Source organism: Pinus tabuliformis, chromosome X (genome assembly GCF_031772625.1).
Source record: "Pinus tabuliformis cultivar Carrire ecotype Pingquan chromosome X, CPIR1, whole genome shotgun sequence".
Lineage (NCBI taxonomy): Eukaryota > Viridiplantae > Streptophyta > Pinopsida > Pinales > Pinaceae > Pinus > Pinus tabuliformis.
Window position 1 is genome coordinate 579039868 of NC_142308.1, and position 23202 is coordinate 579063069.

The window sequence follows — 23202 nt, forward strand, 5'->3', positions numbered from 1 at the left end:
CGATTGTCTAGGGATATTAGTCAACATTGCCCAATTTTGATCAAACTACCTAATTCAAGACTTAAAATATGGTAGAAAAAGCTTAACATGCTTGATCGATGATTTTGACTTGATTGAAAGGTAATTTTTTACTAAGGGTGTGCCGCGTGACAAAGGAGTTCAACAATTAACACCACCAACACTAGGGTACATATAGGGCTTGGTGCTCTTGATTAAATGCTAATCGCATACCTTCATACTTGATATAATCTAATGAAATGCCACAATTCCATTGATCTTGAATTCCTGAAAACTGTTAAGTCTGCTGAATTTTGAATAGGATATGAAATTCTATTTTCTCCATATGAAGTCCAATGAGGCTGGAACCACTCTCAAACATCTTGAGTCATTTCATGGTAATGTTAAAAATTTAATTAAAAGGATGAAAATGAAAAATAAAGGAGAATGTCACTTCTACTTTAAGAATTTAACATTACCATGAGGGAGCATCTGCTATATTTATATTTTTTTAATATTTTTTTTGCCTTCATTCCTCACCCTAACCCAAGGTGGACCCACCCCCAACAAGCAAACTCACCTAAAATTAAAAATAAATTGAAAAAAAAACGATTTTCTAAACGCTTTTCCGAAATCGTATGGAAGTGTACGCTTCACCCTTCGAAGTGCCATGCTTCATACTGCCGAAGTGCCTTTCGGAGATTCGGAAGCGCGCTTCCGCCAAAGCTTCCTAGACGCTTCCGCACGGGACGCGCTTCCATGCTTGGAACCGGGGCGGGGGGGGGGGGGGCACTTTGTGATGTCAATTTATCGTATTTGTCATTGATGTGGTAGTAAGTGCTAGTTGTAAATTTGTATCATTGATGAATCATGATTGTATGCATAATGTTACAATGTACATGTATGATCGAATTTGTATCATCATGAGAATTTGTGTACTATCTATTAATTTTTTAATATATATACATATACATATATATATATATATATATATATATATATATATATATAATGTCCCGGGGGGTCTCTGTGTCCCTTGTTAGACTCTTGTATTTGTGTCCCGTATCTGGTTGAGGAAGCTGGTTGTTGGGATTTTCAGCCAGAGGTTGGAGCCTACAGTCATACATTGTGACAATTATAGTTGCATTAAGTTCTCTGACAACCCAATGTTCCATGGCTGCTCCAAGCACATCGAGATCAAATACCGCCATATTAGAGATTGTGTTCAGAGGGGCAAGCTCAGACTTAGTACATTTCTATGGCAGAGCAAACAATTGACACATTGACCAAGGCTTTTCCTAGAGGGATCTCTGTTCGTTTCAGGGGCAAACTGGGTGTAGTTCAGAATACCTTCCTCTTTAAGAGGTAGTGTTAATTCGAGTTAGAGGAGGAAGGGTTCTACTAAATTTAGCAGATGCACTAAATTTGGCAGAGGGACACACAAGTGGGGCCAAGGCGCATATTTAATTTTTATATTTATTCCTTAACTTAATAAAATTAAATTTTCCTATAGTCAAGAATTAGATCGATCTCAACTGTCCAAGGAGATTTAATCTCAACCATTTGTGGTAGTGGTGGGCCCAGGTTGACTTCTAAGATGGAAAAGGGTGCAAAACTTGGTCATTATGTGCTAGAGACTTGGTGGCTGAAAGGTAGCAAGAAGAGAACATTTCAGTCTAGGGTTTCATTGAATTAGGGCTTAAGATAACACAAATACGGGGAGAAAGAGAGTTTGTTACAACATCAAATCTTTTCCAGCCAACACTGACTTTAGCTAGGTTGTATTCAGTGCACAGGAGAGGCCGAGTTTAGGTTGTATGAAGCTATACGAGTTCATACAATGGACACATAGACTGCGTTGAGAAATCTAGGGCAAACAAATATAGAATTTATTACTTGATTTCTTTGCAATTCTTGACACTTTCTTATAAGTTAACTTAGAACATGAGTATTGTTATTTAGTTCGGTTTTATCATCAAGACGAATGCCAATAGAACATCACAAGCAAACACAAGAACACCAGATGTAGGCTGCAAGCCAAGGCCAAAACCTCTCCTAGAGAGGAAAACCCACAAAATCTCTTCTTATAGAATCTGTTCAATGAAGACTTCCAAGACCTTGACCTTGACCCAAGACCAGACCTTCCAAATGATGCGCCAATTCTCTCCACAATGATGACTGCGTAAACCCTAGTTCTTCCAAGGAACTCGAACATGAGCGCAGGCAGAGACTGTCATATCCCTTCTCAAATACATTTGTAATAGGGTGTTGCTTCACAATTTTGCACAATTTTGGCTAAGAGAACCGAGCATTTTCGACTTAGGGACTTAGGAGGCAATTCGACTTTATTTGGCTACTAGTGGAATGTGGGGGCCACCCACATGAGAATTCGGACTAGGCCATTTGAATTGCTTGGAGGGAAGTCAAATAGCTAGATGGAGGGGCCCAGATGAGCAAGGAAGGCCCAAGGAGTTATAAGGAGGAAGAAGCTCTCATTTGGATTCATTCTTACACCTTGCAAACAAGATTACTTGATTGTTCGCTCTGTTGTTTAGTTGAGTCAACCGACTGTATAGCCACGAATCTCTCAAGCGGGAGATTCAAACTTTCCTGCAGCCCTAGGGAAGCAGTTCCATAGTTATTTAAGGAGATTCGGGAGTGTGTTGCAGCGTTCTCATTCAGCCACAAACAGGGATTACGTATTTCTGGCTAGCTGGAGAATACACAGGAGGATTGGAGCTATCAGTGATCAACCATTTGTCGGGAGAGTTAGAGGATTGTGAGAGCAGCAGTATGCCAACAATCCTTATGCATTTTGGAGCCAACAAAGCTAGTTTCCTAGCGGTTCGAATTGGATTGGGGACAGCGCAGAGGGCTAGTCCATCATTTTCGTGGAGCTTAGGAGTAGGTGCCATAAGTCGAGAGCCCATCTGGGGAGTCAGGGGATTGATAGTAGGGGTCAGGCCAACACTTTGGGACCATTTCCTGGAGGATTTACAGGCAGATTCCAATAGGTCGAGTTTTGCAGTTGCAGTTGAAGTTGGGCTCCAAGGGGGTTGAGTTTCAGAAGTCTAAACCAACCAAAATCCTTCGTGGGTGTTTTTGGGTTTAGGCCAAGGTGTCCGGGGTTAAAAGCATATAATTTTCTGGGCATAGGAAGTGGACCTTTCAACCATTCAAACTACAACAGAAAGGCAGTTTTCTGGGCAGCACAATGCAGATTGGTGCAACAGTTGGAGCAGTCATCAGATCAACCATTTTTTCACTTGGGTTTGGTCATGCGTGTCCACTGAGACAAGCCCAGGTGCACCATTCTATTATCATTTGTATTTGGCCCTCAAAGAAGTAATAAAATGGTTGAGCAGTTCCATATTTGCATAATTTCTATGGGTGTTAATGCATATTTCGTTTTTTATATTTTGTTGCACATTTTATTTGCTTTATATCACTTGTATTCCTATTTAGGAACATTACAGAGACCAAATTCAACTTCCTATTCTCCTTCGCTATCTTCCACAGAGATTTGCTCCTCTTCCTCCATATTTTCACTAGATCAAACTCCACTTTTCTTTAGAATCAAAGCTTACTTGAGTTTGATGTGTGTCCCAAGTGAAGTGAGGTTCTTCCTTTATATAGGCTTCCAAGAGAGTGAACTAGGCATCTCTACGCTGACTTTGAAGAGAGTTTGCCGGCTCATTATTTGGAGACTTCTAGGTATTACATTAATAATTTTTCTTTCCTTGTTACATGGGTCCTCCAAGGACTAGACCATCATGACCTTGACTCTTGACTTGACAACAAGACCCCTAGAGAACTCAATGGGTGCTTTGACCTAGGACCACAACATGATGGTCAAGAAGCCCATTTTTCAATAATAATGATTTTCCTTTTTACAAATAATTTTTTCTTTCCTTTTCTTTTGTCAAGTACATCACTAAGTACATCAAGTCATGACTCAAGTACAATTATGAAGACCAAAACTAGTTACATTTCAACACTCCCTCTTAACTAGGGAGGTATTCATAATTGACCACAGGTACAAGGACAATACTTCCATTGAAACATTCTCATAAGAAGAGTCAGATTGGTAAGCCATCTAATAAGCTATCATTTCAACTTATCTCATTGCATCTCATCATATTAACCAACATTGTTACATAACAAGGCCTTGACTAATAATTCTATATCTCCATAAGATCAAAGCACAATGCTGGCGAGACCAATGATTTATAGACAACTAAATCATTCTCTCTCAAGGTACATACCCCATCTGGATGTTCACAAGGTATGTCCTTCTAATACTCTTCTTGTCTTGGAATAACACATCCTCAAGGAATTTCCTCTTCGACTACTCTTGCTTATTAGATGCCTTACAACATCCTCAACGAGTATCGGAAACCAGGTGCTTACCCAATCCTCCATTCTTTCTTCACAACATGAAGACAAGAATGATGTGTCTATCTCCCTCTCTCATGCTCTTCACTAAGACTTACAATTGTTAGTCCTGGTCTAGTGCATGACACATGAAGTAGAGAACCATATTCGTCACTCCCTCTCAACCAGGGAGGATCTCAGTATTCCTATACAAGGAATATACCCATGCTCCCTTTGACCAAGGGACTTGCCCAAGCTCACTCTTATCTAGGGACTTGTTTCCAACAACAACTCACTTGCTTCTTTGGTGGAGATCATGGTATTTAGAACTACTTGTAGGGCTCCTCTTTTTGCATCTTGTCATGAACTTCAACTTTCTTCATCATGGAGCCTAAAACTTCTTCGTAGGGCATTTTTCCATCACTTTCCATCAACGAACCATAGGGTTGAACCAATAGTCATGTCATCGTTCTCCTCATCAGAAAGTGATCTTCTAGTCCACATCTGGCTATCCTTCATACAACTACCTTTTCCAAGTCATGCTTCTCTCAGGATCTTTCATCCAAAGTTCAAACACATGAGTACTAGTTGTAGGTAACTTTCTACAACCTTCTTCTGGTAGCCCTGTTTCAACCCAACCTAGCCAGATGATTTCAAAAATTAAAATGAACATCAAATCAAAGTTACCTTTTTATGATGGCCCTTCATCATGACATCATCTTTATCACTTGCATATTCACGAGCTCGAACATGGCTCCCTCTTGAACATCTGTAAAGAGATATTACTAGGACATGATCATCAAAATATCTGCAACCTGCTATCATATCTGATATCATGATGTACATCAACTCCTCAGACTAAGTACCAAGGCAACAACCTAATGGAGTCATCATATCCTTCTTTAAAGTGAAACTTCTCCATATAGCAGGATTGTGCAGTACTCAACAACATATCATGTTTTATCAATTTCATGGTCTTCAATCTCCATCGGAGTTTTTAACGAAACATATCTTAGCCAACCATCAAGCCGTGCTCCTCATTTCCAGGATGAGGTCCTTTGTGCTGCGATTGAACCAACAAGCTTTCTTAAGAGGCCTGCTCTAAGATAGTCATTCTTCCCAAGGTGAAGAACTCATTTGATGTCATCACAAAGGAGGATCCATAAATGATCCTTGCTTGCAGCAAAGTCTTTACATCGGCTAGTTGACTGCTATATCAGGCTCATGAATTCTTCTGTATGTTGTCTTTAACTTTACCAGGCATCCATAGTTGCACAATTATATCATGAATTTATCATAGTGCCCAAGGATCCAAGGGTCCTTACAATTCCCTTCTTTCATCATGCTTGCAAAAACAGAGGATCTGCCTATCCTCCTTTTTTTACTTCTTGTACCCGTAACATTCATTGACAAGTACCCCGAAGCGAAGTATACAATAACAAAAGCATGATATCAATTTGTCAATCTAAGGTTACCATGAGACTTAAAGGTTGTACTTCTAGGGTTTTCAAGTGCCAGCCCTAGACCAAGGGTTCCAACCACTGTTTTACGAAACGGCCGAACCGAAACGGAAACGGCCGTTTCGTTCCGTTTCAATAGCCCCCAGCTTGACCCGGCCCATGACCCGGCTCGGTTGACCGGGTCAGCTATGACTCGGCCGAGTCAGCCAATGACTCGGCCGAGTCATAGCTGACCCGGTCAACCCGGCCGGGTCCCATCATGACTCGGCCGTTTCACTCATAACCGGCTGGGGCAGCGTATTACCAAAAAAAAAATCAATTTTCACTTAACATTTGGCAGTTTAGAGAGATTTATGCTTATGCTAAACATGACTTTAATGATTTAATCTCAATGATGAAAGCAACATCTTCTTAGGATTCCATTATACCAGTCATGACTCATGACTAACTATGCAGTAAGCATCAAGCTGCCTTGACACATGGGCTAGAGAATGGTAGACCTCAAGAAAAGAGGATTATTGAGATGGGAAACTTCAGCTTTGAGGTTGAACTAGTGCTTGTGTTTGAATTTATACAACCACTTGTTAATCATGGATTAGTGATATGCAAGAAAGGACGTGACTTCTTGGTTTCTATTGTAGAATCTTAAGGAATTGGAGAAATTAAACTCCGTCAATGTCAAATTGGCATTTCTAATCGTGCAAGCATAATTTCTACCCTAAAAAATTATTGGATGCACATTAAGTCTCCTCATTTAGTCGCTGTTACGTCTTCCAGCAAAATTAAGATCAAAGTGTATTTGATGATTGAGGTAGGATGGTAGCAAATATGCTTAGAAGTTACCTGTTCTTTGTATTAAAGATGACATGGGCAATGTAAAAATAACTATGACAGACTACAGTTGACTATGTATGTATTTACTATTGCAGACTACAGTTGACTATGTATTTACTATTGCCATTGGGTACACCGTCCCATTTTGATATAATGGATTGGTTCATGAGCCTACTTTGATCATATGTTGTCTTCCATGTATATTATAATGTTGTGTGTTTGGAAACTTGAATGAAAATCTTTAAAATTATGTTTAAAATATTTAAAATTATGTTTTTTTGTAAAAAAAATAAATATTTAATGTATTTTTTACAACGACCGAGTCATTGAAATCGAGCCGGCCGAGTCATTGCCGTTTCCGAGTCCGAGTCCGAGTCGATCCTCGGCCGAGTCCGAATCCGAGTCCGTTTTGTAAAACACTGGTTCCAACCTTATCCATGCCTACTAGATATGAGCCCTAGATTGTATACAAACCCTAAAAACCAAGGGTTAGGGTTTCTATATGACTAGGGTTTTACTAGAGTCAACAATTTTAACAAACCCCATATAATCAATCAACCCTACTATAATTCATGTTGGACCCTTAACAAAAATATGCCATACATACCTTATTTATACATGTAGTGGCCTGCACTTTTGGATGCCATGGTCTCTTCATAGGATTTCCTTCAAGGTGTTCATCAACTCAAGATATCCTTCTTTATCTTTTCCTGCTCCAACATACTACAACTTCTTTGCATATTTATCAGTGATGAACAAATTTCAGAGAGCTATTTGTAATGATATACCATTTATCCAAGGATTTCTTGAAGTTTCCAAGATGTCAGTCAACGAAACTTCTTTCAATGATAACCCTTTCCATGATGGAACAAACTTGAGGTAAACATGACCTTCCTTCAAAGAGAAGATTATCACAATATTGTGACCCTACTTACTACCTCAGGACCAACAAACCTCTCTTCCACTAAATCCACCTTGAAATGCACGAATCTCACTGGACTGACAGATTCAATAAAATTTTCACAAAGTGTTGAATGTCAATAACTCAAAATATTTAGCACTTTCTACTGTTACTCACAAAGATGTGACTTCATCTTCTACTTGTAGCCTCCCTTCCTTCTCAATGTAACCAAATATGTATCCTTTTCATTGATGATTATACCAGGGTTGTGGGGGAGCACCCCCCCGTTCGAATCCACTCTTGGAGTGCGCTTTGCTCAAGAGCAGCTAAGGAGTGACCTTGGGAGCGAGCTCCCTTAAAGAATTTGCTCTCTATTTTTAAGGGAGCGATTTAGGGAGCGGTCGCTCCCCGACTGCTCCTTTTCGCTCTGGGAACAAAAATTTTAAGGAGGGAGTGGTCCGGGAGCGATCGCTTCCGACTGCTCCCTCCTTACAATTTTACCTCGCGCCAGCGAAAAATCCGCGTGGTGGACGGGCAAGGAAGGGGAGGGAAGGGGAGGGAAGAAAAAGATAAAAAGTCCTCCCCCCCTCCCATTATTCACCATTTGCAAAGTGAGAGAGCAAGAGAGGAAGGCTTTTGGAATTGGAGGCTTGGAGTTTGAGTTGAGGAGGGAGATTGAGGGAGCTTGAGGAGCTTGCAAGGGAGGTTGGAGCTTGGGATTGAAGACCAAAGAGGTAGGATCTACACTCTAATCTAGCATTTGTGTTTTTTATATGTTCATTGCTAAATGAGAATGTTCTCTTCTCTCTTTACCATTCCCATTCCTCCATTTTATTGCAAGCTCAAAACTTCAAACATCATGGCTATATGGCTTGGCATTCTCTTGTTGTTGGTTCCTTTTTTTGTTACTATGGTGTTGGAGAGTAGGAGGGTTGATCACGATGAAGAGGATGAAGAAGTGGGTTTTAGTGGATTTCATGAAAAAAACCCTGGAGAGGAGGAGTACCTTGGTGAGGAGTGTTGAAGGAAATGTAACTAGGTTTGGTCTTCATAAATGTACTTTTGATATTTGTATTTATTCAAGAAAAGAAATATTATTTTTATAATATATGTCAATGAGTTTCTCGCTGATTGAAATAGGTCTAGCACTAGTTCAAGTGCTATAGGTGAGTTAAATAGTCAAAAGGAAATGTTAAAGGCTTTAAGGGCATGTTAAACCATGTATAAATATGTATTAAAGACAAAGGGAAATTCGCCAAGAAAACTCAAGTCTACTCCTATGCAATGGCACCATCAAGAAGCTCCTTTATGCATGCTACACCACCATGGAAACTATTTGAAGTCTGCCCAACAAATCAGCCTCCTAGCACTCCTCAAGTCAGCCTGCAAACAGTTGACATGTCGGCCTAAATGGAGGGACAGACCTCTATATATAGAGGCTGTCCACTCCTCTATAACGCATTAAAATATCATCTCTGAAATCAGCAAGAAAGAGGACAAGTAAAGGGTATGAAAAGACAAGGGAAGAGGTCTCCAAGTATAGCGAAGAAGAAGGAAGAAACACCGAAGGTTTAAGGACTGTTCTAGGGCTAAAAGATAGTCACACGTGCGAAGAAGGAGAGGGTCTCTCTGCTGTCATAGCAGCCCTCTATCACAGTCATACAAACTCCATTGTTTGGGTTAAGATCATAGGCCTAAAGAGCCTCCCACTCAAGCGAGAAAGCAAGGAAGGATAGTGAAGTAAATAGGGCTGATCTGAAGCTTATTACAGTCACACGTGTGAGTGAAGGAGGGCTAACTGCGGTCATCACAACAGCACTATCACAGCCACATATATCTCATTGTTTAGGGTTCAAACTAGGCCTACAAGGCCTATCTCTCAAGCGTGGAAGAAGGGTATGCAAGCGAAGAAAGGAAGACAAGTCTAACATAGTTTTGTGAGGAGAATCACTCACACGTGCGGAGAATTAGGGCTGCATTGCTGCTGCCCTAAGTCTACAACAGTTGTTGGAAGAAGTGCCAAAGGGAGGAAGACAAAGTGCTGCAAGAGGAAGTGATCTTGAAAGGACTTGACTTGTGCTTGGAGGATCTTCTAGTTAAGGGTCTAGGGTTTGGCATTGATCAATAGAAGCTTCAATAAGAGAAAATTCACTAAAGGGTTTTCCTCTCAAGAGAAGAGAGGTTTTGGCCCTGGCAGAGAGCCAACATCTTGTGTTCTTGTTTTTATGTTTTGGTAGCAGTTTGATGAAGTACACACATATGCACTAATAATAATGATAAGAAGAATAAGCTAATAAGGAAAAATAAAAATACTCCACAAATTGTTATCAAGTAACGAAGAATCACACTACACTACTTTGCCCTAGATTCTTCAACAAGGAGGAAGAGGAGAGTGGAAATGATGAGGGCACAAAAACCAAAACAGACCAAACCCCATTGTGGAAATATGTTTCTAGGCCTGAAGGAGGGAAAGGGGGTGGAACCACTAAATTTACATGTCTCCATTGCAAAAACACTTACACAGGTTCATACACCCTTGCTAGAAGGCACCTCTATGGGAAAAGGCAATGGGATGGTTATAAACAAATAGGAATCAAAGCTTGTTTAAGTGTGTAAGCAACACAAAGAGCCAAATACATAAGGGAAAAGGAGGAAGCCCACTACAAATCTAAAAGATCAAAGGGTGTCTTTGAACATAGCCCACAATCACATGCACAAAGAACTCCGTCAACATCCTCCCATGGCAGTGGATATGGAGGCACAGGAACACACATCTCTTTAAGGTGTAGAACCATATCGGATTTCCTTGACAAAGGGTGTAAGAATGATGTGGATTCAATAATTTACCTGTTTCTCTATGCATGTGGGATACCATTCAATGTTTTTCGCTCACCTTATTGGCATGAAATGGTTTCTGCCATTAATGATGCCCCCAGTGGATACAAGAGCCCTGCGTATGACAAGGCTAGAACTGTATCGGTTTCTCTATGCATGTGGGATACCATTCAATGTTCTTCGCTCACCTTATTGGCATGAAATGGTTTCTGCCATTAATGATGCCCCCAAAGGATACAAGAGCCTTGGGTATGACAAGGCTAGAACTGTGGGACTTGATCATGAAAAAACAAAAATAGCACATTCTTTGGGTAAAATGACAAATTCTTGGAATGAGCATGGGGTGTCCATTGTATCTGATGGATGGACAAATGTAAAAGGCAAGCCATTGATAAGTGTTCTTGTTGTGTCTATTAATGGTGCAATCTTCCTTTCAGCATATGATTACTCATAAAAGTTCAAGACCGCCATCAACATTGCAGAACCATTACTTGAAACAATTGAATGTATTGGGCCATACAATGTCATCCAAGTCATCACTGATAATGCTTCTAATTGTAAGGCAATGGGAGCAATTATTGAGGATAGATACCCCAACATATTTTGGTCTGGGTGTTTGGTTCACACAATGAACCTTTTGATGCATGATATTATTAAGAACAAAAACCATCAATACAAATGGATTGGTGATTTGTACAAGAGAGGCAAAAAAAATGATAAAATTTATTACAAATCATAACAATACCCATGGGCTTTTCTGCAATCACTCAAGATTGGAGTTGTTGAAGATTGCGAAGACTAGATTTGCTAGCTATTACCTCACCTTTAGGTGCCTTTTGAAGGTAAGAGAGTCATTGGCTAGCATGGTATCAAGTCAACACTGGTAGGTGTTAAAGGATAGGGCTCCAACTACAGTTGACAGGCATAGTTTTGAACAGGCGGAGGTGACCGCTCTTGATGGTTTGTTTTGGGCACGTGTGAGGGAAGTTTTGCAATTCACCAATCCCATTTATAGCATGATACGTTTTGTAGATACAGATAAACCAGTGATTGGGGATTGTGTATAAGCAGATGGATAACATGTTGGGGAAAATAAAAGATATTGTTCAGGAAGATGATCCCAACTTGTATACAATGATTCACAATTGTGTGTGTGCACAGTGGAATAAACTTAATGTTCCACTACATGCCTTGGCGTATATCCTTATGCTAAAATACTACTCTCCATCTTGGTTGGGCGAACCTGTACCTGGGGGTGGGGTTAGGATCAAACCCCATATAGATCCAGAGGTGTCTAAAGGATATATGGAAGCATTAGACAAGTTGGTCCTTGACAAGGAGTGTGCTAATCTGCATCTTGAATTAGGTAGATACTTCAGTTGCACTGGTTCGTTTGGTTCTTTGCATGCAATAGAAGATAGAGACAAATTTGATGCTCTCACATGGTGGGAAGCATATGGTGACCAAGGAATTTTGCTAAAATTGGCAAAAAAAGTGCTCTTACAGGTTGTAAATACTTCTTTTGCAAAGAGGTGTTGGAGCACCTACAACTTCATCTATAATGTGAGAAGAAATAGACTCAATGAAAACTGGGTATAAAGCTTGGTTTATGTGCACTACAACTTGAGGTTGTTGAGTCATTATTGTGATCGGGCTTATGAGGCTGCATCATATAAAACTTGGGACAACAACCCAAAGGATGATAATTTGGAGGATGACACTATACATCTAGAAGAATTGGAAGTAGAACTTTTGAAAGATGATGAAGAAGAAACAACAGCCATGCCACCCCACCATCCAGTAGCAATGCTCGAGTTCCAACAACTGTTCCTTTGTTGCCGCTGCCTCTATCTACATCCTCACATGGAGGGCATGTGCCTTCTGGTTCTGGTCATGCGACTATGTGTGAGGAGACTCCTAGAAGACCACCACGATCTGCTAAGAAATTAGACATTTCTCGTGGCAAGAGGCCCATGCATCAACAATAGATAATAGATTTACTTGTCTTTTCTAGTTTCTAGTAGTTTTTATAACTGTTGACTCTTTCATATTTATTATGATATTTTTTGTAAACAATATATGAAAATTTAAGTTTGAGTTTGAAGTTGGCAATTATAACTCGTTGGTAATGAATTATGAATATGATACTTCGTGAAAGTTGAAAGTTGTTTCATTTCATTTCATTTTATGACCTTTCATTTCATGTTAGAATTTTTATATAATTTTCGTGATCAATGATGATAAATGTTATGTATTGAATTTTGAAAGCTTGAAACTTTAAGATTAATGAAACATGAGACTCAATATGTTGTATGATACTAACTTGTGGACATGGTTGATGAAGATTATAACTTCTAGATGTTTGATGTTATATGGTTCAATCTATGTTTTTATGCTTTTTATATCTAATTTATCATTCTACATGCTTTTGTTGACATATATGCATCAAAATATATAAAAATATATATTATATAAAAATTCGCTCCTGAACCGAGAGCTTTTGAAAATGTCGTCCCGGCTTTCGCTCCCACTCCCAAGTAACCTTGGATTATACCCTATGACTAGGGTTTCAATGAAAACCCTTATTCAACAACAATATTACCACTGACAATAAAAAATCTCCATTGATCGGCTCAACTGAGATTCAAACTGTGTATCTGTATATGACCTGACTACATCACTAAAGAAGGTACAAATCACGGATCTCATATCTTAGAGACTTATCGTAGGTTAGTGTATACTTTAATGAATGATGGTGACTGATGAATACATCCTTTCAAAGACACAAATTGCCTTTCATGTAGTTCGATCTAGGATTCTTTTTGACTTTCGAATGCCTAGGATTGATGAAAAAGCTAATGGTTAAATTCTACAGAAGGTCTTGGCTCCTTGACTAAGAGTAACTGTAGCTCTATTTTCATATGCAAGAAAATCTCTCAAATAGTTCACGTGCTCAGGAATTCTTGTACTTTGAAAGATAGGATATGAACTTCGTTTTCAATGTGACTATGATTCAAAACTTTGGTATCCCTGATCAAAACTTTGTATGCAGAACTTGGTTCCAAAATGACACTTACATACCACAGAGTTATATTTCAGAATTTCGGGCCTAATGATAAAGTTCTGCTCCTTTCATACACAGTGATACCATAGACCTTATGCTCAGGTATAAAGAGGATTTGACACTTCTTCTAGGGCATACAAATGCACAAAACCATACCATAGATGAATTTGTCTCTTTCAAGGGCTTCTAGATAGGCTTTTGACACCTTCTAATACCCAGAACAATTTGTAATAGAAATAGGATATACATACCAGAGATTCGCTTTGATGGGATTGATCAACTTTTCACTCCATAGAAACAGTCTTATTTATGATCTTGATCTCCTATGGATAGGTCTGCGGCTTATAATAAAAGAATAGGGCTAATGGAGAATCCAAAATACTTGCCAGAGAGCACAGTCTTGAGAGGGCTATTCCCTTAATTCATTCGGTCTCTTGAAACAAAGCTAAAATGCTCTTTAAGTACCTTCGCTATCCTTGATAGGACCTGCGGCCTAATCTCTGTAATGAGGGCTTTGAAAACTTCCCATAACTTCTTCTTCTTACTTCCATAGCTGCGGTCTAGGGAACTTGATCTTTCTTGAGGTGTAGTAGTGCCAAACTGATCTTCTTTCCACCCATTGTCCAAAGCCCTAGCTTTGATTCCATGTTGAGAAATCTAGGGCAACCACATATAGAATTTATTACTTGATTTCTCTGCAATTCTTGACACTTTCTTGAGAGTTAACTTAGAGCATTAGTATTGTTATTTAGTTCTGTTTTATCATCAAGGCAAATGGCAATAGAACATCACAATGCAAACACAAGAACACCAGATGTAGGCTGCAAGCCAGGGCCAAAACATCTCCCAGAGAGGAAAACCCACAAAATCTCTTCTTATAAAATTTGTTCAATGAAGACTTCCAAGACCTTGACCTTGACCCAAGACAAGACCTTCCAAATGATGAGCCAGCCAAAAACTCACACCAATTCTTTGCACAATGATGATTGCGGAAACCCTAGTTCTTCCAAGGAACTCGAACATGAGAGCAGGCAGAGACCGAATTCAACTTCCTTTTCTCCTTCGCTATCTTCCACAAAGATTTGCTCCTTTTCCTCCACATTTTCGCTGGATCAGACTTCACTTTACTTTAGAATCATAGCTTACCTGAGTTCGATGTGTGTCCCAATTGAAGTGAGGTTCTTCCTTTATATAGGCTTCCAAGAGAGCGAATGAGGCCTCTCTAGGCCGACTTTGAAGAGAATTGGCTGACTCATCATTTGGAGACTTCTAGATATTACATTAATAATTTTTCTTTCCTTGTTACATGGGTTCTCCAAGGACTAGACCATCATGACCTTGACTCTTGACTTGACAACAAGATCCCTAGAGCACTCAATTGGTGCTTTGACCTAGCACCACAACATGATGGGCAAGAAACCCATTTTTCAATATTAATAATTTTGCTTTTTACAAATAAATATTCTTTTTTTTTCTTTTGTCAAGTACATCACTAATTACATCACGTCATGACTCAAGTACAATTATGAAGACCAAAACTAGTTAAATTTCAACACACTAGGCCGAGAGGCTGAGAAAGGCTGTATCAAAGTGTTGAGGAATTTGTAGAAACAAGGGAAATTTTCCCTTCATTGTAAAATTTTTCTGAACAATATTTTTGCTAAAACAACCTAATAGAAGCCACCAAGTTTGTAGGTTTTCCCTAGTTGGGGTTTCCTTGGTAAATTTGTTGTGTACGATTTTATGGTGTGTTTGTCTTCATTTGTTTCTAATTTCCGCCGCATGGTAGTTAGTAAACTCAGTATATTTGTGGGTTAAAGTTAAAGTTTAGTTTTCATCTCTTTGCTTGGTAAAAATTCACGGATTAGATAACTGAGTTTTAAGAAAACTAACGCCAATGAGGTTGGAACCACTTTCAAACATCTTGAAAAAATTATTGGTAATGTTAAAAATTTAAGTAATAGGGTCCTAGGCTTGAATATTAGGCTGCCCCACTCAAAAATTAATGTTTTTTTTTTCACTTTTTTTTTTTAATTGTTTGGAATGTCCTTGGTCACATTGTATGGAACCAACTGTTTTGGTGAAAAAAGGTCGGTTCGGTATTGAAGCGGGCGGTTCCGGTTCCAGACCTCGAATTGGGCTAATTTGGGGTCAAATTAGTTAGACTAGCCAGTGCCCATAATACAACTTCTGACAATTAGATGTTCAACATCTAAAAAGAACTAAAGTGAATGAAGGTCTTCTTTCAAGTCATACATTATACCTCATATGTGCTGATTGTCAATGTTTCTACTATAGCCATCTTCGTAGGAGAAAACTAGATGCATATTATTTTATTTGGAACAAAAAATAGAAAAGCTTATATGATTTTAGCTACCTAACTGTAGCTTCCTGTTAGAATTTCCAAACCCAACACCCAATATTTGGTTCCCAACAGTTATTAACTTAATGAATACACGACTAAGTTCCTAACCAAAAAAATATTTAGTAGAAGCAAAAATTGCTCGATCTGAATCTCATACACAAAAATATTTCTGCCCAATCAATAGTTCTTTGTTAATAAATTAATCATGAAACTTACTTGGGCCCCTGTCTTGGGATAATGGCCCAATTGTGAAAATACAAACTACAACGCTAATCACTAGCCTCAGTGCACTCTCTTGAACCTAGCACATGCTTACTGAGAAGCCTCTCTCAATCTTGTGCTACTGTCGTGTCTTAGCCTCAACACTCTAACTTTCCTAAGCTAAGATTGACGACCAAAATTAGCTTTTCAAGTTAACTGAAGATAAGTGACATTACTTTAGTTAATTATCATATCTTTAACTTTCTCTACTTTAACTCAAGTACAAGTCATAAATTTAGCTTGCTTTACATGCACATCTCATGCATGTCACATGCAACACATTCACATGCGTGCAACTTACTTGCACACTTTTCATGTCACATGCAACCTCCTAACGAGGCAAATCAAGGTTCTTCTACTCAAGACACAAGAATAAAAGTACCTTCCGAGCTACAAAACTCAACACTTCCTGAGCCTGCATTTGTCATTCTTAGTTGTATAGATCAAACGAAATGACAATAATAATATTATTTTGGTAAATTCCAAGTAAATTGGAAATGATGGCTTGATTGGAAATTAGAATATTCATCACAATCACATGCTATAACTTAAGAGTCATGAACTGAGTCACATGACATGACACAAAAATATGAGTATCCAACACATAACATGGAGACCCTTGAAACATGACACGAATGTTGAAATTTGGCAGCTCAGGGAGAAATTCCCTCCTTTGGGAAGCCCTCCTCATCCTCTGGAGACCCTACTAGCCCTTGGAAGAATTTAATTTGCACAAGGAAAAATATTATTTTTAATGTGAAACCCACATCTTCACAAAAGTACAAGTCAGCTTGGGCAAGGAAATTCGACCTCATCAACCACATATAAGTACACATCATTCCACATCACTTGGAGGCATCATCACACAATCATTTCTTCTCTTATTTGGTTAGACTACTTCTAAAAAGTGCAGGTCTGACCTCACACGTGTGAAGGAGAGAGAGGGTGTTTCTGTTGACCAGCGTTGACTTTCTGTTTGAGACTGTTTTGACCAGTTTTGACTTGGATTGGACTTGGATGTTTTGACTTGGTTTGATTGAATTCTTGGACTGTTTGGGAGGCCAAGTTGACTGCTGCTTTGACTGAGATTTTGACCAGCATTGACTGAATTTTCTGTGGTAGGATTTCCGCAGGTCAACCCTTTGACTTTGAACGAATTGAAGGCTGCTTTGAAAACTGTTTTGACTGAGTTAGACTGAGCTGAGGAGGCCAAGTTCCTTGCTGCCTTAACCAAATTTTTCTGGGCACTCTGACTGTTGACTGGTTAGGGCAGAGTTGACTGATGTAGACTTTGAACAGAAATTGCAGATTTGACTATTGACCAGATTTGACTTTTGGGCTCAATTTTGATTGGATATTGAATGCCTGGTTTGGATAGTCAAGGCTTTGACCTTTGACTGATTGTTGATATACTTGGACATTGTATCTCTCTGCCGAACACTTGATGACAATATAATAGAAGAAGAATTTGGAAAGGCTTGATTGTGGGAAAAACTCCACAGTTAAGTGCGCTTGAGCCAGAGGAGTTCTGGGATGGGTGACCTCCTGGGAAGTCCTGGTTACCGGGTGCAAGCCCCGGAAGTGATGATTGATGCTATGTGATTCGTTCTCCACATTTCACTAGTTTCAATCCCACTTCTTCACCCCTGTGAGCATCACCCGATGCAATGAGTGCTAAGTGAACTATTCAAAAATCATGAGAAATGAGTCAGTTACGACTACCTCTCATGGAAATGGTCATACGTTTGAATGACTTACTTAACGCAGTTGAATCCCAAAAATGATATCTAATATAATGCACTGCGTAAATCCCCCATACTTAAATTCAAAAAGAGTCAAGGGATCTCTACTTGAATGGTTCATGAGGCACAATACTTGCTAAGGTTTTGCAAATGGGGTAGCAAGCTAAGTGGGCTTGATTGTGGGAAAAACTCCACAGTTAAGCGCGCTTGAGCCAGAGGAGTTCTGGGATGGGTGACCCCCTGGGAAGTCCTGGTTACCGGGTGCAAGACCCGGAAGTGATGATTGATGCTATGTGATTCGTTCTCCACATTTCACTAGTTTCAATCCCACTTCTTCACCCCTGTGAGCATCACCCGATGCAATGAGTGCTAAGTGAACTATTCAAAAATCATGAGAAATGAGTTAGTTACGACTACCTCTCATGGAAATGGTCATACGTTTGAATGACTTACTTAACGCAGTTGAATCCCAAAAATGATATCTAATATAATGCACTGCGTAAATCCCCCATACTTAAATTTGGAAAGGGTTTTACCCCTTGTGGGGTTTTACCCTAGTCTTTGACCAAATTGTTGTATCTCTATTGTTCTTGGCTGTCTTCTATTGTGCATTTGTTTTACTGTTCTATCTACAATTGTTTATTGTTGTTAGAAGACTGAATTTATTGGATAAAGTGATTGCTAATTGAAGAAGAATTCTAATAAGTGATTGTGTCAAGCATAGAACATTGGAAAATTAACAATGTAGACACGATATATATTATATATTAAAAATATAACAAATTAGCGAATTACACATAAAATATAAAATATATAAAACATTTACATCATGATGATACAAATTCAATCATACAACCAATGCATTAACCAAAATAGCATTGAGTGAATCCATCTCTGAACCAAAAATACATCAACAAATAGGCTCTAAATGGCTTGTAGAGTCCAAACAAAAATCATGCTACAACAAATAACTAGTACCACATATCATCAAAATCATTGCCTATATTCATGACAAAGGAGTTCAACAATCATTGCCACCAACATTGAGGTACATAGACGGCTTGGTCCTCTTAATTAAACACTGGTTCCAAACCCTTGTACATGACAAAATCCAATCGAAACATTGCAATCCCCCCAATCATGAAATCCTGAAATTGTTAAGTCCGCTGGATTTTGAGTGAGATCTAAAATTCTACTTTCTCCATATAAAACCCGATGAGGTCGGAACCAATCTCAAACATCTTGAGTCAATTAAAGGTAATGTTAAAATTTAAATAAAATGATGAAAATGAGTATCTTTCATTTTCATCATTTTACTTTAAGAATTTAACATTACCATTAATTGCATAGCATTAGTAGGGCCTTGATGAATCCACTTCCCAACACTTGGAATCCCTTCTAACATTGCTTAATTGCCCTTAGCTGTACTCCAAAACCTTTGAGAGCTCCAAACCTGTGACTGAATTGTGTGAGAATGAGGCAATAAATTGATTTTAGGATGCTTTTTTCACTGGACATTTGTCCAAGTTTTGGGATGCTAGTAGGACTCGTGTCTGACACCAGTCAAACTTGTGTCCTACGAACAGGACATGAGTCAAACTCATGTCAGACACGTGTCGTATCTGACGTGTGAAATACGGGACACAAGGGGGGGGGGAGGACATGTCATGTTACTGAGCTCATGAGTCTGTTTTCATACTATGGACCTAGAAGTGCAAGCAAAGTTGGTACAAGTTCTGTTTATCTGGAAAATGCAAAGATCAAACTTTTGCAAGCTTTTTCATATGCTCCTGCATGTTTCATTAAAAACCATATATGTTTGGATTTCTGCAAGACAAAGATTTTTGCTAGCAAATACATGACTCCAGGTTACTGAAGGTCAAAAGAGAATTGAAAATAAACAAATCATTTACAGAGTAATTTGGTTAAAAATGTAGAGAACTTCGAATATATGGGGAATTGAACAATACAAGAGAAATGCAGTTGAAGTAATATTCAGGGTTGAAGCACAAGTAGCCAAGATCTTTTGGCTCATTAAAGTTATACATGCAACTTCAATTGGGGAATGGTGTGCATAGCTTTGGCTTAAATTTGTTCTTCTCACTAGAGTTTGTTGGCAATGTTTCCACTTATTATTATTCTGCGTAGTGTTTAAGTCATTTAATTGGGCTTTGCAGTTGCAGTCACCATGATTATCAATCTATCCTTGACATGACTTCTATCTCTTGTTTTTCTGATGCTATTTTATAAAAGCTGGCTGAACTTTTGTTTTCTTTTCTTTACAGGGTAACCTTACAATGTCAGACATTGGACTACCTGAAAAACGGATCTATCATGCTGCTCTGCACGGTAATGATCCACCTAGAACTTTGCATCAGAAGACAGACTGAAACAATATGCTAGTAAATATCTCTTAGACCCATTGTACTATTTTTCATTCTGCTGTTTTTCTCGAGGGAAAGCCATTCAGAAAGGGATGCTCGTTAACGAATGAGTTTCAGACAAATTATCTCTATAGTATGCCTGGCAAGACTCAATTTAATAAGCACTGCCAGTAATATGTCACTGTTCTTTAGACTGGACTCTGAACAATAGTAGAAGTGAATTGTTACTTGTTTCTTTCTGCACCTGAACAAGGATGCTAAATAATAATCTGCATGATGATTTATACAAACGTGTTAAGACTTGGTACGATTATGCCTTTCATTTTTCTGTAGTCTTCCTTTGGAGACGTTTGATGTTGCTCCCTTAGCCATGACTTTTAATGTATGGTTTTCAAGTTATTATGTGGGCCCAATTCATTATTCCGAAGAAAAGCAGGGAGTGAAAGCAAAGGCAGCATTAGCCAGGCAATAATTATTCTCTGTTAGATGGTTAAATATGGAATTTCTGTATTAACACTGATATTTGTGAGCCTGAAATTCTCACTTTTAAGTTTTGGTGAGATTAAAAACTTTCAGATATTCATCCAGTTTAGTTTTGTAATTTCGGATCATGTCTTTTGAGGGGGGTGCTCTACACTAGTTTATTGAAAAATACCATAGTTACTATTTTGCTGGATGAAACTGCAACTCGCTAGATTTCAAAGAAAAACCAAAATTCACCCCAAAATGACAGCTTTTCAGTCATCTGAAGGAAGTGTGGTTGAAAGAATGATGCTTCAAGCTATTCAGTCAAATGCTTATTCTCCATCTACACAGGCTTCCACACTGGGCTCGTTTATGAAGATAAAGAACAAGTTTTAAACATGCTTATGTGATTTAATTATTGAAATTTTACTGTAGATAGTTTTATTTAAACGTTACAGTAATTTTGATTTCCATACCGGAGTTGTATGATTCAGCATGGATAATTATGTGAAGTATTCTTTGTTAAAGACTAGAGCAGCACTGTTACATGTATACTGTATAATGCCGCTTTTTACCAGGCTGTGTAAAACGTGGTTAAACATGCCCCTTACATGGAGATTTGTGAGAATGTTCCACTTATTTCAAGTCATTTTATGATTTGGAGGGACTGTTGAGAAGGTTGTCTTGGGCTTTAAATTCATAAGCAGCTGGTGCAGAATTCAGGCCTCCCATGGCATAGTGAGAATGTGCATGCCTAATAAGCATGAAGTTGTGTTTGAGACCGAGCTTTGCCAGCTCAAGCACAAAGGTTGAGAATAGTGTTTATGTTCTGTTTAAATGGCCTGGGAGGACATTGGTGGTGCTCTTCTGCACCAGACAATTGTTTATTAGAACAAAATCGTACTAGTGATTTAGACCAAAATACAGCGATTTTTGTTAATTGCATCTTAGTTCCAAGTATCATCATTTCTGGCATGCTAATCTGTCAGTGGCTTCATTGTTTGTGTTTTGTAATTTCTGTCACTGAAACAAACATATTGGTTTTCACGCAGGTCGCTTTCGAGATAATAAATCTGTGGTTGAAGGTTAATTTCTTCCTTGTTATGTGGCTTCAGATTGACTTCGAGAAGAAAGAGAATGGCTGATCTTTGCTCTGCTGGCATTTGATACAGAAATCATAATCATTGTGTAGAACAGCGCAGATATGTCTCTAATTTTTTCATACATTTCTGCTGTCTTAGAGCTTGGGAACGGTATATTTTTTTCCCGTTTCACAACATGCATGGTCAGAAGACTTTGCAACATTATTTAATTTTTATACTGGAGTTGTTCGTGACAATAGTTGTATGCAAGTCACATAATTCAATGAGGTGGTGGATTATTATTTTTATTTTCTATAGTGCTCTTCCCAGTTAGCAGTATAAAGACAACAGAATTTCCTCAGGTGATCGGTTGTTTTTATCTTCTATTCTGTCTGATCATGTAATTGGATAAAACTGAGCCAGAAAATCATGTAATGGAATCAATTTTTTTGTATGAGATGACTAATGAACAATATAAAAACAAGAGAATTTCATCCGGGGATGGGTTATTTTTATCTTCTATACCGTCTTAGGATGTAACTGGATGAAATTCAGCCAAAGAATTCTGTAATGTAATCCATTGTTCTGTATGTGTGTATGGTGGTGTAGTGAATGAACATTTATTTCCTGTGTACCTGGAATTTTTCGTCAGGAAGTCACTGAAAAATTACGTGCTATAAATTTACTTGCAACTGGATGTGTCATGCTACAAAGGACATTTTAAGCGCTGTTACTAGACATTTCCAAATCCAGGGAACTCCCGAGTTTGACTTTGTTCTTTGAGGAATCTGAGTCAAGTCAGCCCTTTGAGTTTGATACAGTCTCAAGTCATACTAGCGAGTTCGATTGACTGAACAAGATCATTTGCTTATGTGCAAAATAAACACATTTTGTTTGCTTTTCTAACAAAATTTCAGATTCAGACTCACAAGTCGAATGTAAGCTGGGTTGCTTGAACAGGACTGAAAAAATGGCGTAGGATAGTATCTAAAACGGCCCCTTTTTCGGCATATTCCCAGGCAGAAAATCTGACAGAAATTGAGATGCCTGGCATGGTTACATAAGGCAAAATTTTAGAGGTTTTGAGGGTTTCTAAAGTGATCCAGAATCACCTTGTTTGAAATGGCCCAGAACTGTAGTTTTTTTCTTATGCTTCCCAGATTCTTACAAGAACGGAATTCCAGGCCACTTTGGATAAAGGATATAATATGCTGAAAGAACACTCTGCTTGTTTTTCTGACCAGATTTGATATTATACAATTAAAAGATTTGTGGATTGTCTAGAAACCCATCTTTTAAGGCATGTAGTGTTATAAATTTATTTTGGAATGAGTTTGTTTTGTGACTAATTTCTTCTTAGAGAATCAAGAAACCTTTGAATTATATATAATTTTTTTTCCCAATTATATATATATAAAATGTTGTATTATATGCTATT

General features: G+C 38.5%; 1 protein-coding gene across 7 annotated transcripts in view; it reads left to right on the forward strand.

Moving 5' to 3' along the window:
* LOC149141334 (Phospholipid/glycerol acyltransferase family protein) overlaps positions 1-22362 on the forward strand; it is a 193081-nt gene extending 170719 nt beyond the window's left edge. For 2 of the 7 annotated variants that reach the window (XR_016265202.1, XM_089452985.1), the window contains 2 exons: positions 20119-20182; positions 21735-22362. Coding sequence is in view for 5 of the 7 variants with exons in the window: in XM_089452985.1 (XP_089309111.1) it covers positions 20119-20182; positions 21735-21772 (102 nt within the window). In the remaining 2 variants the exon portion in view is untranslated. Of the gene's footprint in view, positions 1-20118; positions 20236-21734 lie in introns of all 7 variants that reach the window. The other 5 variants (XR_016265203.1, XM_089452986.1, XM_089452987.1 and 2 more) reach the window with 3 other exon arrangements.
* The last annotated feature ends 840 nt before the right edge of the window (positions 22363-23202 follow it).